General features: G+C 44.0%; 2 protein-coding genes across 6 annotated transcripts in view; one reads left to right on the top strand and one right to left on the bottom strand.

Moving 5' to 3' along the window:
* Positions 1-5,368, top strand: part of LOC116987846 (myosin-16-like) — a 157,065-nt gene extending 151,697 nt beyond the window's left edge. For 3 of the 4 annotated variants that reach the window (XM_033044098.1, XM_033044099.1, XM_033044101.1), the window contains 2 exons: positions 704-850; positions 4,390-5,368. In XM_033044098.1, the coding sequence (XP_032899989.1) occupies positions 704-850; positions 4,390-4,536 (294 nt within the window). In that variant the 3' untranslated portion in view covers positions 4,537-5,368. The remainder of the gene's footprint in view (positions 1-703; positions 851-4,389) is intronic. The other variant, XM_033044100.1, reaches the window with a different exon arrangement.
* A 2,049-nt stretch (positions 5,369-7,417) lies between these two features.
* gas7 (growth arrest specific 7) overlaps positions 7,418-16,659 on the bottom strand; it is a 353,513-nt gene continuing 344,271 nt past the window's right edge. For both annotated transcript variants that reach the window (XM_033044096.1, XM_033044097.1), the window contains exons 13-14: positions 13,787-13,885; positions 7,418-10,141 (exon numbers count right to left, since the gene is read on the bottom strand). In XM_033044096.1, coding sequence (XP_032899987.1) covers positions 10,028-10,141; positions 13,787-13,885 — 213 coding nt within the window. In that variant the 3' untranslated portion in view covers positions 7,418-10,027. The remainder of the gene's footprint in view (positions 10,142-13,786; positions 13,886-16,659) is intronic.

Here is a 16,659-nt window from a genome sequence, read left to right as displayed (position 1 = left end):
TTGTACATGTGGGAAGTAGGAGATTGTTGCATTAGTATTGGATTAGTATAAATGAGTGGTTGGGGTAGATTCGATGGGCCAAACAGTCTCGCTATTTCCATGCTGTTTCCGTCTATGCTTGTGGTTGTGCTCCAGCCATGCATAATGCTAGCCAGTGACAGGATGTGTTTGGTCACTGTGGGCTCCACTCGGCCTCTCCCCCCCCCCCCCCCCTCACGCCCCCACTCACTGCCTCCTCCTCCTCCCCCATCACTCTGTCTCAAGAATCTATCTCTCCCTTAAAAATATCCATTGCCGGCCTCCACAGCTGTCTGTGGCTAAGAAATCCACAGATTCACCACCCTCTGACTAAAGGAATTCCTCCTCATTTCCTTCCTAAAGGAACGTCCTTTAATTCTGAGGCTACGACCTCTAGTCCTAGACTCTCCCACTAGTGGAAACATCCTCTCCACATCCACTCTATCCAAGCCTTCCACTGTTCTGTATGTTTCAATGAGGTCCCCCCTCATTCTTCTGAACTCCAGCGATTACAGGCCCAGAGCCGTCAAATGCTCATCGTCTGTGAGCCTGGACCACTGACTCCCAGTTTAATGTTAGTGAAGTGCAGAGGCAGCATTGGCAGGACTCCGGCACATCTACACTTGCAGCAAGATGGAGCTGAGGACTCTTGACCAAGCTGCCCCTCACTACATGTGTTTTACAGGAGGAGCAGGCCAACATGAACCTGGCAAAGTACAGGAAGACGGTGCACGAGTTGGACGATGCCGAGGAGCGCGCCGACATCGCCGAGGCGGCACTCTCCAAAATACGCACCAAGAACCGGGCCAGTTTCGGCAAAGGCTACTCTTCGGTAAAAGTTCTGTCTCTATGAACGGTGAAATATTGAGAGACCGACAGTGGTGTGGCTGTGCTGTAATATGGCAGAGTTAAAGGAATGCAGAACCATGGCGGGGGGGGGGGGGGGGCGGCACGGTGGCGCTGCAGTAGAGTTGCTGGCTTCCAACGCCAGAGATCTGGGTTCAATCCTGGCCGCGGGTGCAGTCTGTATGGAGTTTGTACCTTCTCCCCGTGACCACGTGGGTTTTCTCTGGGTGCTCTGGTTTCCTCCCACATCCCCAAAGGCATGCAGGTTTGTGGGTTAATTGGCTTTGGTAAAATTACAAATTGCCCCGAGCGTGTAGGATAGTGCTAGTGTACAGGGTGATCGCTGGTTGGTGCAGACTCAGTGGGCCAAAGGGCTATGCCACCAACCCAACCCTGTTCAACCAACCCAGCCACACCAATCCCATTTTATTCCTCCCACTCCACAACCACCCACCCCATCCCTAGATACTAATGCTCTGGTTACGCTGTTCACACAGTAGCTGATAAAATGACTACATATTAAATCAGTTTCACCATTATCACTGAATTGAAGATATCTCTTCCTCTCCCATTCCCAGTGTGAGGATGGATGTGGCTCCATCAGATTGTATTTAATCACAGAACTTGTTTTAGGTGAAATTAATTCCAGCAGATCGGAATGAAAGGTTTGTGTGGTTTTCCTCAACCCGCGTTTCCTTCCGTCTGTGGATGTGATGCATATTTTCATCCATAACACTTTTTAATCAATCTGAGATTTGTGCAAAAATTGCTGAGTTGCGTTTCTTTCCATCTCCAGAAGTCAAAAATCAGATAATGCAGTGATGTTAACTGCTTGCTCCCACCAACATTTACACACGTCAGTGATGACATTGGAGAGCTGTCGAAAGTAGCAGAAGTACAATTCTCAGTGGCTTATGCCCCTGTCCCACTTAGGAAACCTGAACGGAAACCTCAGGAGACTTTGCGCCCCACCCAAGGTTTCCGTGCGGTTCCCAGAGGTTGCCGGAGGTTGCCGGAGGTTGCAGGTAGGGAGACTGACAAAAACCTCCGGGAACAGCGCAGAAACCTTGAGTGGGGCACAACGTCTCCAGAGGTTTCCATTTAGGTTTCCTAAGTGGGACAGGGGCATTACTCTCTCCCCACCACCAGCCTCGACACATCCACCCCTAATTAGTAGAACTGCGGGTCTGATGAATCCAACAGACCACTTCTTCCTTCTTGAAATCTAGTCAACTTTCTTCATGCCATTAAAGGGTGCAGAGAAGATTTTCAAGGATGTTACAAAACCCAAGTGCCTGAGCTGTAGAGAGAGGTTGGGCAGGCTTGGACTATAATCCTCTGGGCACAAGATCTTGCGGTGGTGTATACATTCATGAGGGATGAATGCAGTCTTTTTCTCAGTGTAAGGGGATTAATAGCTGGGGGACATATATTTAATATGAGAGAGAACATATTTAATTGGAAACCTGAGAAGCAGCGTTTTCCCACACAGAGGGTGGCGGGTGTATGGAACGAGCTGCCAGAGGAAGAAGTTGAGGCAGATACAATAACAACATTTAAAAGACATTTGGACAGATTCAAAGAATAACATTGAGATTTTTAAAGTTACAAGTGAACCGAGTCAACACAACATAGATTGTAAAATTCTGGACCAGAAACCAAATCTACCTTGCTGTCCAATTTTACGATGATGGAATAATGAATGAGCAACCAAACTATTATCAGCTTATTTAATTTTCCACTAGTTGCGTTGCTGCTGACATTATATTATTATGCCACAGGATTGCAGACACTTGGGTGGCAAATGAAGCTGTAAAGGGCTGCATTCACAGGGCAAATGCACTTGCAGTGTGACTTCTGTTTAGGTTCCACAAGTCAGGTACATGCAATGAGTCCACTGCCTGCTAAAATGGCCACCACATGATCTCCCCCTTCCCCGCGGTCCACAACTCTTCACCTCTCCACTGTTGAGGATGGGGCTGTAGGCCAAATAACGAGCCTGCAGCTGTTTTAATTAGTGCAGAAACAAGGAACCGCAGATGCAGGTTTACCAAAAAAAGATACAGTGCAGGAGTAACTCAATGGGTCAGGCAGCATGGAGGACCTGGATAGGTGAGGTTTTGGGTCGATACACTTGGGGAGGAAGCGGGGGGGGGGGGGGGGGGGGGGGGGGGAGATAGCGGGAAGAGAGGCGGGGCACGACAACGCCTGGTTAATGATAGCTTGATACAGGTGAGGGAGGGCTTTAACAGGCAAATGGTTGGAATAAGATGAGAGATGAAAATACAAAAGGTGTGAGACAAAAGGATTGAAGAGTTGCAAATTGAAGGACTATAGATGGAAGGGAGGGGATAAATAGGTGGAAGCCCAGGTGGGGCACAGTGCAGAGTGGTGGGAGGGTTGTGGAGGGAAGAGGGGATGGGCTTTACTTACCTCCAACTGGAGAATTCTGTTTTCATGCCATTGGGTTGTAAGCTACCCAATTGGTGCATCATGTGCTGTTCCTCCAGTTTGCATGTGGCCTGGTGGAGGCCCAGGACAGAAAGGTCAGTGTGAGAATGGGTAGAGGAGTTGAAATGGTTATTACCAAGAAATCCAGTTGGCCTTGGTGGACTGAGCACATGTTCGGCAAAATGGTTGCCAAGTCTACATTTAGACTTGCCGATGTAGAGGAGACCACACCTGGAACGCCGGAAGTAGATGACGTTAGAGGAGGGACACATGAAGCTCTGTCTCGTGTGGAAGGACTGCTGGGGTCCCTGGATGGTGGGGCAGGTGTTACATCTCCTGCGGTGACAGAGGAAAGTACCGGGGGAGGGGATGGTTGGGTGGCAATGGATGAGCGAACCATGGAGTTGTGAAGAGAGCAGTCTCTGCAGAATGTACACAAAAATGCTGGAGAAACTCAGCGGGTGCAGCAGCATCTATGGAGCAAAGGAAATAGGCGATGTTTCGGGCCGAAACCCTTCTTCAGACTGCTCATACCCTCCATTATCCAGGTTGTTTTACCTATGACCCAACCATCTCTGGTAACCCACTTAAGAATCAAGACTTATGGGCCTGTCCCACTTATGCGATTTTTTGGGCAACTACAGGCGACTGCCACAACATTTTCAACATGTTGAAAGAATGTTGGCGACATTTTTTGCTGTCGTAGGTGAATCCCATTAAAATTAGTCCCTAGCAGTTGCCTAAAGAGTCGCCTAAGTGGGACAGGTCCACTGAAGAATGACATCCCACTTAAAAATCCAGACTGCAGGATATTCAGGAGAAGTGCTCTTTTGGAGTGAGCCTCCCTCCCCCCACTAAATTTTCCTCCAAGCCAAAAGCAAAGTTGATCAATAAATGGTTAACCCAGGTTTATGAACTCCTGCTCATTCAGTGTGTCTGAGCAATTTTCAGGTTTACGTAAGACTGCATTCTTATGCCACAATTGCACAAGCTGTATATCATGGCAGAAATCCAGTCGAAAATCTTAGATCCAACCAGAATAACATAGCTTATTTTTGCTGTTTTGATCCACAGGGTTACAACTCCCCCTTTGCAACGCTCGTCAGGTCTCCTAGCTCGGCTGGGTCAGAAGGAAGAGGAGAGAAGATGCTGAACGATGATGATTCGACCTCTCTCATTCCCACGTACCTGAATTCCCTCAAGAAGCTGATCATTGAATAATTCCCACAAACGGCCGCATCTCACGCACTAATTGGAGTGGACGGGGAAAGGCGGGCAGCGCTTGGCACTGGAGCTGCGTACAACAAAAATGATATGGACTCCTCAGACCCTTTGCTGCATGCAGGAGCTGCAAGTATCTATGGAGAAACAGACTGGTAGGAGCACCAAGTACATGCTCAACCAAGTACACTCTCAACCAGGTACATGCCCAACCACAAACATGCTCAACCGCATGCATCTCAAGCACGTGCATCTCAACAATTTTTTAAATCTTTCCTAATTCATTGTTTGCTTACAGGGTGTTTAGCAATTGGAACCAATGGATTACAGCTGCAATGCTCCTTACTACTGATAGCTGAGAGACTGTTTGTAATAAACTGTTAGCAACAATTGAATGCGTAGTGGGCATAATGAGACAGTAAACCAGTTAAACCCAGTCACTTAGTCCCATGATGAGAATGCGCTTTGTTGTGTTCTATCTTGCAGTTTTGTCTCCTGTTTCCAGGTTGTCAGTGAAGCTTCCTCCCTGCCAGACCCTTCAAACTCAGTGCAACAAAACTCGAATTCCAATTTCAAAACCACACTGGAACCGTTAAAATTTAAAAGAGACCAATTTTGGTATCACTGAGAAATTGCATCATATTTATATTTTATACATATTATATATATATTGTGGAATGCTTAGTTGACTTTATTATACGGCATTTAATCCCATATTTGCAGCTGAATAGATCTAGCTAGTCATTTTAACCACCTCTGCTTTCAGTGTAATCCATGGCAAATCATATTTTTGTGCATTTTTAAATGTAATAAAGCAATGTAATCTTGAGACTAAAGAGTTTCTTTTTGAGGGCGAGTTCCTAATTTGTGGGGTTTCTGCAGTGTATTATTGATGGCCACTCACCTCGTAAAACCACCCAGCTGTTGGCTCTAATCGTCTTGGCTGTCAAAAATAGTACACTTTGATAGCTTTCAACACTTTGCCTGAGTGCCAAAGCACACAGAGTGCTGGGGAAATTCAGCTGGTCAGGCAGGTCTCTGGAGAGCATGGTAATGTGACCTCTCAGGTCGAGACTCTTCTTCAGACTGAGAGCAGTTGAGGGAATGACCCTATCTACCATCAGCACTCGTGGGAGGTGAGTAATAAGAGCAACATGACAAAACCCACCATATTGTTCCTTTCACCAACCTGCAAGAGCATAGTACTATTGGAAGAATTGTGTTATGGAATAAGGCTCATGACTAACTCTAAACCTCACGCACTAGAGATATGCCATCAACACTGGTTCTTCAAAAATTGGTGGCGCAGCGGTAAAGTTGCCCACTTACAGCGCCAGAGATCCGGGTTCGATCCTGACTACGGGTGCTGTCTGTATAGAGTTTGTACGTTCTGCCTGTGACCTGCGTGGGTTTTTTCTCCAGGAGCTCAGGTTTCCTCCCACACTCCAAAGGCGTAAAGGTTTATAGGATGATTGGCTTCGGTAAAGTTGGCCCGAGTGTGTGTAGGATAGTGTTAGTGTGCTGGGATCGCAGGTCAGTGCAGACTTGGTGCGCCAAAGGGCCTGTTTCTGCGCTGTATCTCTAAACTAAACTAAAAATCGTAGGAAGGGACTGCAGATGCTGGTTCAAACCGAAGATAGACACAAAATAGCTGGAGTAACTCAGCTGGTCAGGCAGCATCTCTGGAGAAAAGGAATAGGTGATGTTTCTGTCCAGACCCTTCTTCAGACTGAGCCTGTTCCTTTTATCCATAGATGCTGCATGACCCGCTGAGTTACTCCAGCTTTTTGTGTCTATCTAAACTAAAAATCTTCTGTGCATTGGCAGAATAAGAAAAGCAAAGATGGTGTCCTCTCCCAGGCCAACATTTCACAGCACTAAAACCCTGCTACCACTCCGTTGGGCAGGCCACTTCATTCACATGGCCAACACTAGACTCCTGACACACTAGTCTCATCCCTGTCATGGCAAGAGTGCCACATGGCCTGGGGAATAGGATTCAAGGATCATCTCAAAACATCCTTGGAAAAAGTAAGACATTGCCACCCACTCCTGGACATCCATTGTGAACAGGAACATTCAGGATGGCACTGGGAACCTGAAGGGAAAATGAAAATGTACAAGAAGTCATGTTTAAACCCACCCATCCACCGTATCTTGCTACTCCTGCCCACTAGTGGCTTTCTCAGTCACCTCAGAACTGGAGATGGACACAAAAAGATTGAGTAATTCGACCCAAAGTGTCGCGACCCAAAACGTCACCTATTCATTTTCCTCCAGAGATGCTGCCTGACCCGCTGAGTTACTCCAGCATTTTGTGTCTATCTTTGGTTTAAACCATCATCTGCTGTTTCTTCCTACACCTCAGAACTGGAATGGAAGAAGATGAATGCAAATCCTGAAAAATCTGGAAAATCATTACAGCCATAGTATAGTCCACACCGCATGGCAGTCCACACTGGCATAGTAGAAGCATTCAGCAAGCCCGTCATGCCACATCTCCACTTGTTTACCAGTTGCCAGTCTGAGACTGGAAACAGAATTTGCAATGCGATTCTAATTAAAGCAAGGTCTGGAGAGGAAGCCAAAGGGAACTTCAGAGAGGACAACGGTCAAATTCAGATGACTACCTGTCAACAGTTGCCAGGCTTTCTTGCTGCTGAGACGGAGGAGCAAGCACTGATACGCAAGCTTATGTTGCAGTCCAGTAATTCAGGCCGTCTCCTTCAGCAACAGCAGTCTGATCAAATGGTAACATTAAGATTCTTGACAACATTTCCTGGGCCGTCATCCAAAGTTGAGTTGAGTTCAAATTACAATGATTTGCACATACACTTATAAAGACTCAGAGATATTTAAAACAGAGAGTGAACCACTGTCAACTTCTGCATCACCATTTCACTTAATATCTTTTATTGTACAGAAAACATTCTGATTTTAGCAGCTACAGCCTTTAAAAGCAACTTCCTTTTCATTGAGAGTGTGAATGTTTTAATAACATCAATTCAACTAGAGGACATTTATCACAACTTGCACAATATTCAAAGCACAAAGTGGTAAATAAGAAACATTATGTTGTTGCAAATACAGTTTAAATTCATATGAGGGAACTTTCACATGAAAACATCTTAAGTAACGGCAATTTGGTCGGACGACATGCTGTTTTGTAGAAAACGACAGTGTATAGAAATTCAGAATATTACAGAGAAACTGCATTATTGTAACAAGGTTATTGGTTTATGAAACCCAACTGAATGTAAGATATACAAAAAGCATTTGTGCTTTAAAAAGTTGTGGACCTGTTAGTCGTACACTGATAAAATGTTCCCTGGTAATATTTAGTGATACTATCATCAAATGTTGTTATAATATATAAACAAGCAGAGAATAGCACCAAGTGAGCTTGATCCTGCAATGCCATGTTAAGATGCACAGGATTGGATCTGTATCTGCTGAGGTCATTTGGAATGTTTCTATCACATGGAAGGATCAGCAAGGTCATAAACAGCACGAGCAGCTTTTCCCAAAAGGAAATTTGCTTCTTTGTCCTTCATAAGCCTGAGCAAACTCCACATATTGTTGGTTAATCATCAATGCCAAAGGAACATTGAAATAGTTTGCTTCTTAAAGTGAGATCAAGTGATGGGGTTAACACACAATCACTATAGGTTTTCTCCATATTGCACCTTTCTATTTAGCGCCCATATCCTGCCACGTTACTTGGTGTCAGGGAAGCAGCCTAAAACAATCTTAATTGATAGCATTCCCAATATCATTTGTTTGGATTTGGACAACTGTAGATAAATATCAAACTGAACATATTATTCCTGCATTCAGCACATTTTCACTGTAATCTTAACTGATGGTGGTGGCTGCATTGATGGTGCTCTGAATTAACATTGCCATTTTTGGATGCTGTGGAACTGATTGTGTTTTGGAAGTCTCGTTTAATGGAACACGATGATAGAGAATTTGGAGTTTGGTTCTTCACCTTCGTAATTCCATGGTCAATAGAATGTTAGTCCTAGCAAAAAGGATCAAGCAAGCTCAATGCTGGTGGAAAAACGCTCTCAAGACAACTTTGAGTAGTTAATGGAGAACATGCCATTTATGCTCAAGTTAATTGTTGGTTCATGGATAGAATCATTTGTAGACCATTTGAAGAGTTTAATGTAATTCTGAATCAATCCATTAATTGTTACATTGATGCCTGCACTTTAGAGAGACTTTAGAACAGGAACAGCCATTTTGCATCTTCAGTAACGTCAAGTGGAACCAGACACATTTGTAATTCCTTGCTCATGATCTCCAAGAAATGAAGGATTCCAGAAGGAAAGGAAATGCTTTACAGGCTTATTTAGGCAGGAGACCATTTGGTTGACAAAAAAAAGCAAATAGAATATGCTTCAAAACAGTAATACTTAGTGCACAAAGACTCAATTACAAAGATGTATTTACATCAAGCAAGCAAACCTGGAGGAAGACCGGAAATGTAAGGGATGGAATGAATAGAGGAAAAAAATAGTAGTCCCAAGTACCTCAGAGGTAGCTGTAAGGTGCCATCAAGTACAGGCTGTACTTAGCAGACGAATGGTCAAAGATGGAGAAGAGATGTAAAGAGGAGCACACTTGTGGAGGAAGCGATCCAATTATACAAGTATTAAACACAAATCACATTATTAACAAACCTCGGCAGAAAAAGATTAGCTATCCACAGAGGTTAATTTAGAACATGCTGAATGAACTCCTGTTCCATAACTTGGCTAATTTGATGGAAACATGTTTAACTCGTTAATGATTCTTTCACAAATTAAGTTGAAGCTCAGCAACATCCTAACAATCTAAAACTGAAATTCCAAACACATTCAAATTATAACTCGCAAAGCAAATCATTAACTGATCATTATCAGAATACACTGAACACACTTGGACATTAAAAGCCTGACCAGAGCTCCTATATTTACCCTTTGACTCAAGTGAATTGGATCTGTGATATGTCCAGCTGTGAGGAGTATTATTTGCCCAGCTCATGGCTAGGAATGCCAGCCAGGAAACAAAAAGTCAAAAGTCAGAACCTGTTTTCATGTGAAAGTGCCCATCACAATCTCAGGACAAGCACTCTGCCCTGTTTTCTGGAATGTAAGGAGGGTTGTGGCCGGGCGAGACACAGAATTCATGACAGCTGAAGCACTTCTTTTATATACATGCTTAGCATGCAAGAGGAAGCTTTTCCACCATTGCTGGTGAATAGGCAGTTTGATTTGCAGGAAAACTCATACTAGCACAAAAAACAAACCGCTTGACATAGATGGCTAAATATTTAAACTTTTTTTGTTTCATATACACAAAAGGCACTCTGTTATGAGCTTGCACTGTGCCTTTCATTGCACTTTGAATCCTTGACACAATCCATCCACCTGAAGACCAGTAGCAGCTAACTGCTCAGTTAATCCCGGTGGGAAAGGGGAGCCATTCCCGCAAAGAGCGCACTCTATAACTCCATGTCCACAGGCCGGATGTGGCCTGTCTTGTGCTCTTTCACCCAGAGTTCTCTGTCCTTGGCAGGGTCAACCTTCTGGAGCAGCTGATCCACTGGTTCGATAGTCTAGAGAACAGGCAAGAAACAAAACGATACTGTCATTAAGCCGTTCGTTACAAAATGAGGAATTCCAGTGTCTAGAACCAGGCATCAAAATCTCAAAATTCAAGACAGGTGAGAACAAATGTCTTTGATTATATGGCAATAACAAGTTTAATTCAAAATCTATTTATTTTAATTCAGAGGGTAGACACAAAATGCTGGAGTAGTTCAGCACGGCAGGCAGCATCTCTGGAGAGAAGGAATGGGTGATGTTTCACGTCGAGACCCTTCTTCGGCCCAAAACGTCACCCATTCCTTCTCTCCAGAGATGCTGCCCGCCCTGCTGAATTCCTCCAGCATCTTGTGTCTATCTTCGGTTTAAACCAGCACCTGCAGTTCCTTCCTGCACAGGTCATTCAGAGGGTAGAGGGTATATGGAAAGAGCTGCCAGCCGAGGTACTTGAGGAGGGTACCATGAACAGCATTTACAAGACGCTTGCACAGGTACACCGATAGGAAAACTTTAGAGGATATGGGCCAGATGTGGGCAAATGTGATGAGCTTAGGTGGGGCATTGTAGTCGGCATAGAGAATTTGGGCCAAAGGACTATTTCCATGTTGTATGGCATCATATAAAAAAAACGTATCTACAAATGTTTCATTGGTTTTATGTAAATTCTTTCTTTAATCATTTACTTCTCTGAAGGCTAGAGACAATTAGAATGTCAAGTCGGACATTGAGACAATCACTGAGCAAGGAATGAAGCAACTTAACAATGCAGCTTCTGTCTGATGGGCAATGATGGCTTTGAAAGTGCTGTACCTGACCTAATGGCCAGGGCTGTTGGTAATCTGGCAACATGTGGAAGACAGACACAAAATGCTGGAGTAACTCAGCGGGACAGTTAGCTCCAGCATTTTGTGTCTATCTTCGGTTAAAAACCAGCATCTGAAATTCCTTCCTACATGTCTTGTACCTTAACATTGGTTTCCTTGAACAGTAGAGAAAGATCTAGTAACAGATATCCCATGAATTCATCTTCCATGACTGTGACTGTGTTTAGAGTTGCCAAAGGGTTCGATTGCTGCAGACTACCCACATAAAGAATATTTGGGAAGGAGAGGCTCCTCTAAACCCCACCACTGGAAGACAACTCACAATTGGGAGATGAAGGTCAGGTCCCCACTTGCTGAAATTATCCCACATGGGTAGATGCAGAAATGTTGCCCGCGACTTGTGCTATTACCTCATGTCATTTGTTGGCCACACACCATTTGATTGAAAGTTACAGCACAGAAACAGGCCCATGGGCCACCAAATACATATTGATCATCGATCACCCATTCACACTAACTCTATTTTATCTCACTTTTCCATCTGCTTCCTACACACTGGGGGGAGTTAAACTACAAATCAGCATGTCTTTGGGATGTGGAACTGTAGCACCCAAAGGAAACTCACGTAGTCACACAGAGAACGTGCAAACTCCACAGGGACAGCACCCAAGGTCAGGATTGAACCCAGGTCTCTAGTTGTATGCGACAGCAGCTCTATCAGCTGAGCCACTGTGTTGCCCCTGTTAACACCTACAGTTTACCCATACCAATTCCTCTCATTAAATTAAAATCAGGAGGTCACATCAAAGCAGAAACGTAACCATGGAAGCCTCATTTTATCATAGTCACTGGCAAATAATTACAATCACTTTCCTGGGATCAGGATGTGGAATGCCACACGAATGCTTACATGACTTCTCAGCTTAAAACATCTGCAGGCCACAGACCATACAGGTAACAAACTCAAAATAGTGGAGCACCCAGAAAAACAAAATCCATTGATCAGTCATTGCCCTGGACAAGCTGCCATTGAAGGGCATAAACTGAAGTGCAAGGCTGTAAACCTCACCCAAATTAATACCATCCAGCGCTCACATCTTCCAATGTACATTGAAAAAGACTTGAAGCACTGAACAGCAAGTGACTGGACCAACATTGGCCATTTTGCCCAAAAGCCCAGAATCGATGCATTTCCAGCAATGTGATCCAGTCTATAAAATCCAGTAGACTGTAAGTTACACGGCAGAGTTAAATGGGAGGAAACCATATCCAACAGTAAGTCGCCTAAACCTGTGATATTCCTGCACCAGACCAATATAGCCAGTCATTAAACATACTCTGTGACACATGCACCATCAGATTATTTTTTGGCATTCCGTAAACTTATTTTCAGCTCCTACTAAATGTCCCCCTCGACTTAAGAATCTGCCACCCTGAAGTAAACAGGCCCAAATTTTAAAGGAGCCACCTGCTGCACTTAAGTTTCACAAGCGCAAAGGAAAAATCAAAATGCCTCTACGCTCATCAAACAGCCTGAGGAAACTGATTGCCTGGGAAAGGCCAGATATAGATCTAATATGTGTCCTTATTTGACTGACTCCAGAGACTACATTCAAGGATCAGTGACAAAGAAAGTTTCCAGTTAGGCATTTAAAAAAATAGCAGTAGAAATCTAATGAACAATGCAGTATTCCGACTGTAGACTTAGGTGTTGATGAAAAGCAAAATGAAAGGATAGCTAATTTTTTTGTAAATGGCAATGAATGGAAAAGAAACTGTTCAGCATTTAATTTAAAAGGCTCTCGTATGTGTTATTGTCTGCATCAGACAACACTGGTTGTGCATGCAACTAATTGCAGTCTTTCATTCCCAATGAGTTGCTTACTTATGGGCCTGTCCCACTTAGGCGACTTTTTAGGCGACTGCAGGAGACTATGCAGTCGCCACGTGTTCGTGTGGTGGTGGTGGGGTGGGGTGGGGTGGGGTGGAGTGGAGTGGAGTGGAGTGTGTGTGTGTGTGTGTGTGTGTGTGTGTGTGTGTGTGTGTGTGTGTGTGTGTGTGTGTGTGTGTGTGTGTGTGTGTGTGTGTGCGCGCGCGTGTGCGTGCGCGCGTGTGCGTGTGTGTGTGCGCGCGCGCGTTCCACTCTGACAGTCGCCGTTCCCGTTCCCGGACAACAGGCGACTGCTGGCTACATGTCATTAGCTTTCTTCACTGCCTGCTGTACATGCATGCTTACTTTCAGTGACTGATCTACAAGCGCACCCAGGTCTTGTTGCACCTCCACTTCACCAATAATCTGCAATCCTGTTCTTGCCACCAAAGTGGATAACCACACATTTATCCACATCATACTGCATCTGCTATGCTTCTGCCCACTCACCCAACCTATCCAAGTCACCCTGCAGCCTCATAGCATCTTCCTCGCAATTCACACTGCCACCCAGCTTTGTGTCATCCGCAAACTTAGAGATGTTACATTTAATTCCCTCGTCTAAATCGTTAATATGTGTTGTGAACTACTGGGGTCCCAGCATCGAGCCTTGCGGCATCCCACTAGTCACTGCCTGCCATTCTGAAAAGAACCTGTTAATTCCTACTCTTTGCTTCCTGTCCACCAACCAGTTCTCTATCCATATCCTTGTTTGAATCTAGTACTGCCCTGCAGATCCACAGAGCCAACACATTCTAATACAGCGAAGGAGCTGTTTAATAAGAGCATTTCCTGAAATACCGTTCCCATTTTACATTTCCAAGCCAATGAACATTCAAGTGAAGCAGATTTTTCTGTGCAAATGTTTCTCAGCAGTGGCATAGTGGCAAAGTTTTCCTTACACTTTGGTTGAACATGTCTGTCTCATGACGAAGCTGTGTGTACTGACAGAGGTGCTGCCGAATCATTTCAATCCTTTCAACCTCCAACCTCTCAAGATCCTGCAAGATCAAAAACAAACAGAAGTATTAGAATGAGCTTGATATTAACATTCAATTTCAACTCAATTGCAATCATGTATTGTCTTTCAGCTGACTGGTTAGCACGCAACAAAAGCCTTCCATTGTACCTTGGTACACATGGCAATAAACTAAACTGAACATGCCCCATGTTGTTGCAGTGATTGGCATGGCTTAAAGTTTTGAACATTGTCTTTGATAGATGGAAATAATCCTTTCAAGTTTCAAACCAAATTATGACTTTACTGCCAAAAGTGGAGACGATTTAGTCATAAGTAAAATCAACAGAATTTATCCACAAAACAATGGATGGATTATCCCCGATGACAAAGTTCCTACCTTCTACATGAGCCTCCCCCCAACATAGCCCATCTAACCCTACCAGAGATCGTTTTCATTTGTTTCTCAGTCATAAACCTTTCTGACCTCCTTAATTAGAAACTGTTATTTGCTTCGACTGCTGCTTTTGGTGGCAAATTCCATATTCTGACTTCTAGATTTCTAACTATATTATCCAAGCTGGAGATAGGCAAGAGATTGGCAATAACCTCTCAGTACTCAGCATACTGTTACCTATTCAATGATGCTCCTAGCAACATCAATTACTTCGTGACACCACCCCCCACCCCCCCCTCCCCCTGCCCCCCTCCTTCTGCAGGCTCCTCCACATGGAACATCAGATACCTGTTCACTTAGAATGACCAGTGAAAAGGTCACTATCAGTGTGGAGTGTTTCATGGTCCTCACCCCACATTAACTCTGCATTTGCCATGTTTCGACCTCGGGTCTTGAAGAAACTATGGTGTGATGATTTACAAATGTCCTCTCGGTTGATGATAATACATTGGCAGCCCTTTGCAAGCACTTGCTATTTTAAGTTATCATGGAGGGAACGTTTTAAGGGAACTTAAAGAAATCAGATGGATATCAGATGGGGCTAGCTGCCTTCTTTAAATGGCCACTGAAGCTGATGGAGAGTAAAGTTTGATGGGCATCGTAACCAGTCATACTGCCAGCCTGCCTCCAAGCAGGGTTGGTTACAATTACCTCCTTACTGCCTGGTTTACATATAGGAAAGTCCCAAACAATCCAGTCAAGGCAACTTCTCTACTTCCATACGGGATCTGGCTTTCCCTATTATTAAGTAGAATCCTAGTTTTGCGATTGTCTTTCACCAATTTTATCAAACAGCCAGCGGGAGGTTGCTTCCAAGGTTCTGATGTCTATTTTCAAAACTTCGATTTCCACAAATTGAAATAAGCAACAGGTTCTCCTGGAGGTCTGGCTACTGGCAGCAGCGTACTGGTGCAAGAGGCCAGTCCGGCAGATCCCTGGTTAAAACACAGTGAGTGGGTTAGGCTGCACAAGACAGATAAAGACAGGTTCAATTATTCATGTTGCATTTCCAGCTACTGCGGCAGGTCTTTGTGAGCTCACCGTCTGCCTAACAGGAAACAGATGTGAAACACACGCCGTTAGCTGCTCTCCTGAACGCAAAACAGGAAGTGATAAAAATGCTTTTCATTTTATGGCACCACTTGTTGAATCATAAATAATTATCCACACGACACTGGGCATTACGACATGCACGCTGCACAAACAGACAAAGCCACAGTTAGATGCATCACTTCAAGTAAATTGCATTGCCAAGGAGTGAAAGATTATTAATCATGTATCCAAAGATTCAAAATAAAGATTTGCATTTACGTACATGAGGGTACTGCAGATGCACGTAAATGCAAAGCAAGAATTTCATTGTCCTATACAGGGACACATGACAATAAACTCACTTGAACTTGATGCTGGTTTACACCGGCGATAGACACAAAATGCTGGAGTAACACAGCGGGACAGGCAGCATCTCTGGATAGAAGGAATGGGGGACGTTTCGGGTTGAAACACTTCTTCAGACTGAGGACTTACATTTACGTGGCTGCAGAGCTCCTGAAGTCCATAATTGCCAAAATGTATATTTTGTATTGCAGTCACTATTGTTATGCATGAATGGTAGTGGTCAGGTTAGCCAATGCAAGCTTCCATACACAAGGGTCATTGTCAGATTGTTTTACATAATAATAATAATAATAAATTTTATTTAATGGGCGCCTTTCAGACATCTCAAGGACACCTTACATAGATTAATAGGAATAAACACATATAATCAGAATAAAATAACTAATAAAGACATCACAGAGACACAAATTAAAAACAGAATTCAATCCAAAAACAGAAAATCAAAAACACAATAGAACAGTACAGTACAAGAACAGGCCCTTTTGCCCACAATGTCTGTTCCAAACAAGATGCCAAGACTCACTCTCATCTGCCTACACATAATCCATATCTATCAATGCCCTACATATCCATATGCCTTTCCAAATGTCTCATAAATGCCACTATCATATCTGCTTTTCCCACCAGCCACAGCAGCACGTTCCAGACGCGCACACACACATATACACACACACACAAACACACTCACACACCCCCCCCCCCTTTAAAGATTTGTGGATGCACATTAGCCCCACCCTCTCCAAATATACTATGCCATTGGGGCAGTTTTGGACCTAATTTGCCACTGGTCACCATTTTGACCAGGCTGACATTTTGTCAATAGCTTTGCTAAGATCCACATATATTGAATACAGCAGAGCAAAGAGTGCAGTCATGTGCTTTAGTAGTAGGAATAAAGGCGTAAATAATTCAGAAATCTGAGGTGCAAAGGGAATTGAGAGACCTGGTGCAGGATTCCCAAG

Source organism: Amblyraja radiata, chromosome 26 (assembly GCF_010909765.2).
Source record: "Amblyraja radiata isolate CabotCenter1 chromosome 26, sAmbRad1.1.pri, whole genome shotgun sequence".
NCBI classification, from domain to species: Eukaryota; Metazoa; Chordata; class Chondrichthyes; order Rajiformes; family Rajidae; genus Amblyraja; species Amblyraja radiata.
Note: the sequence above shows the minus strand (reverse complement) of the source record. Positions and strands in the feature narration are given on the sequence as shown.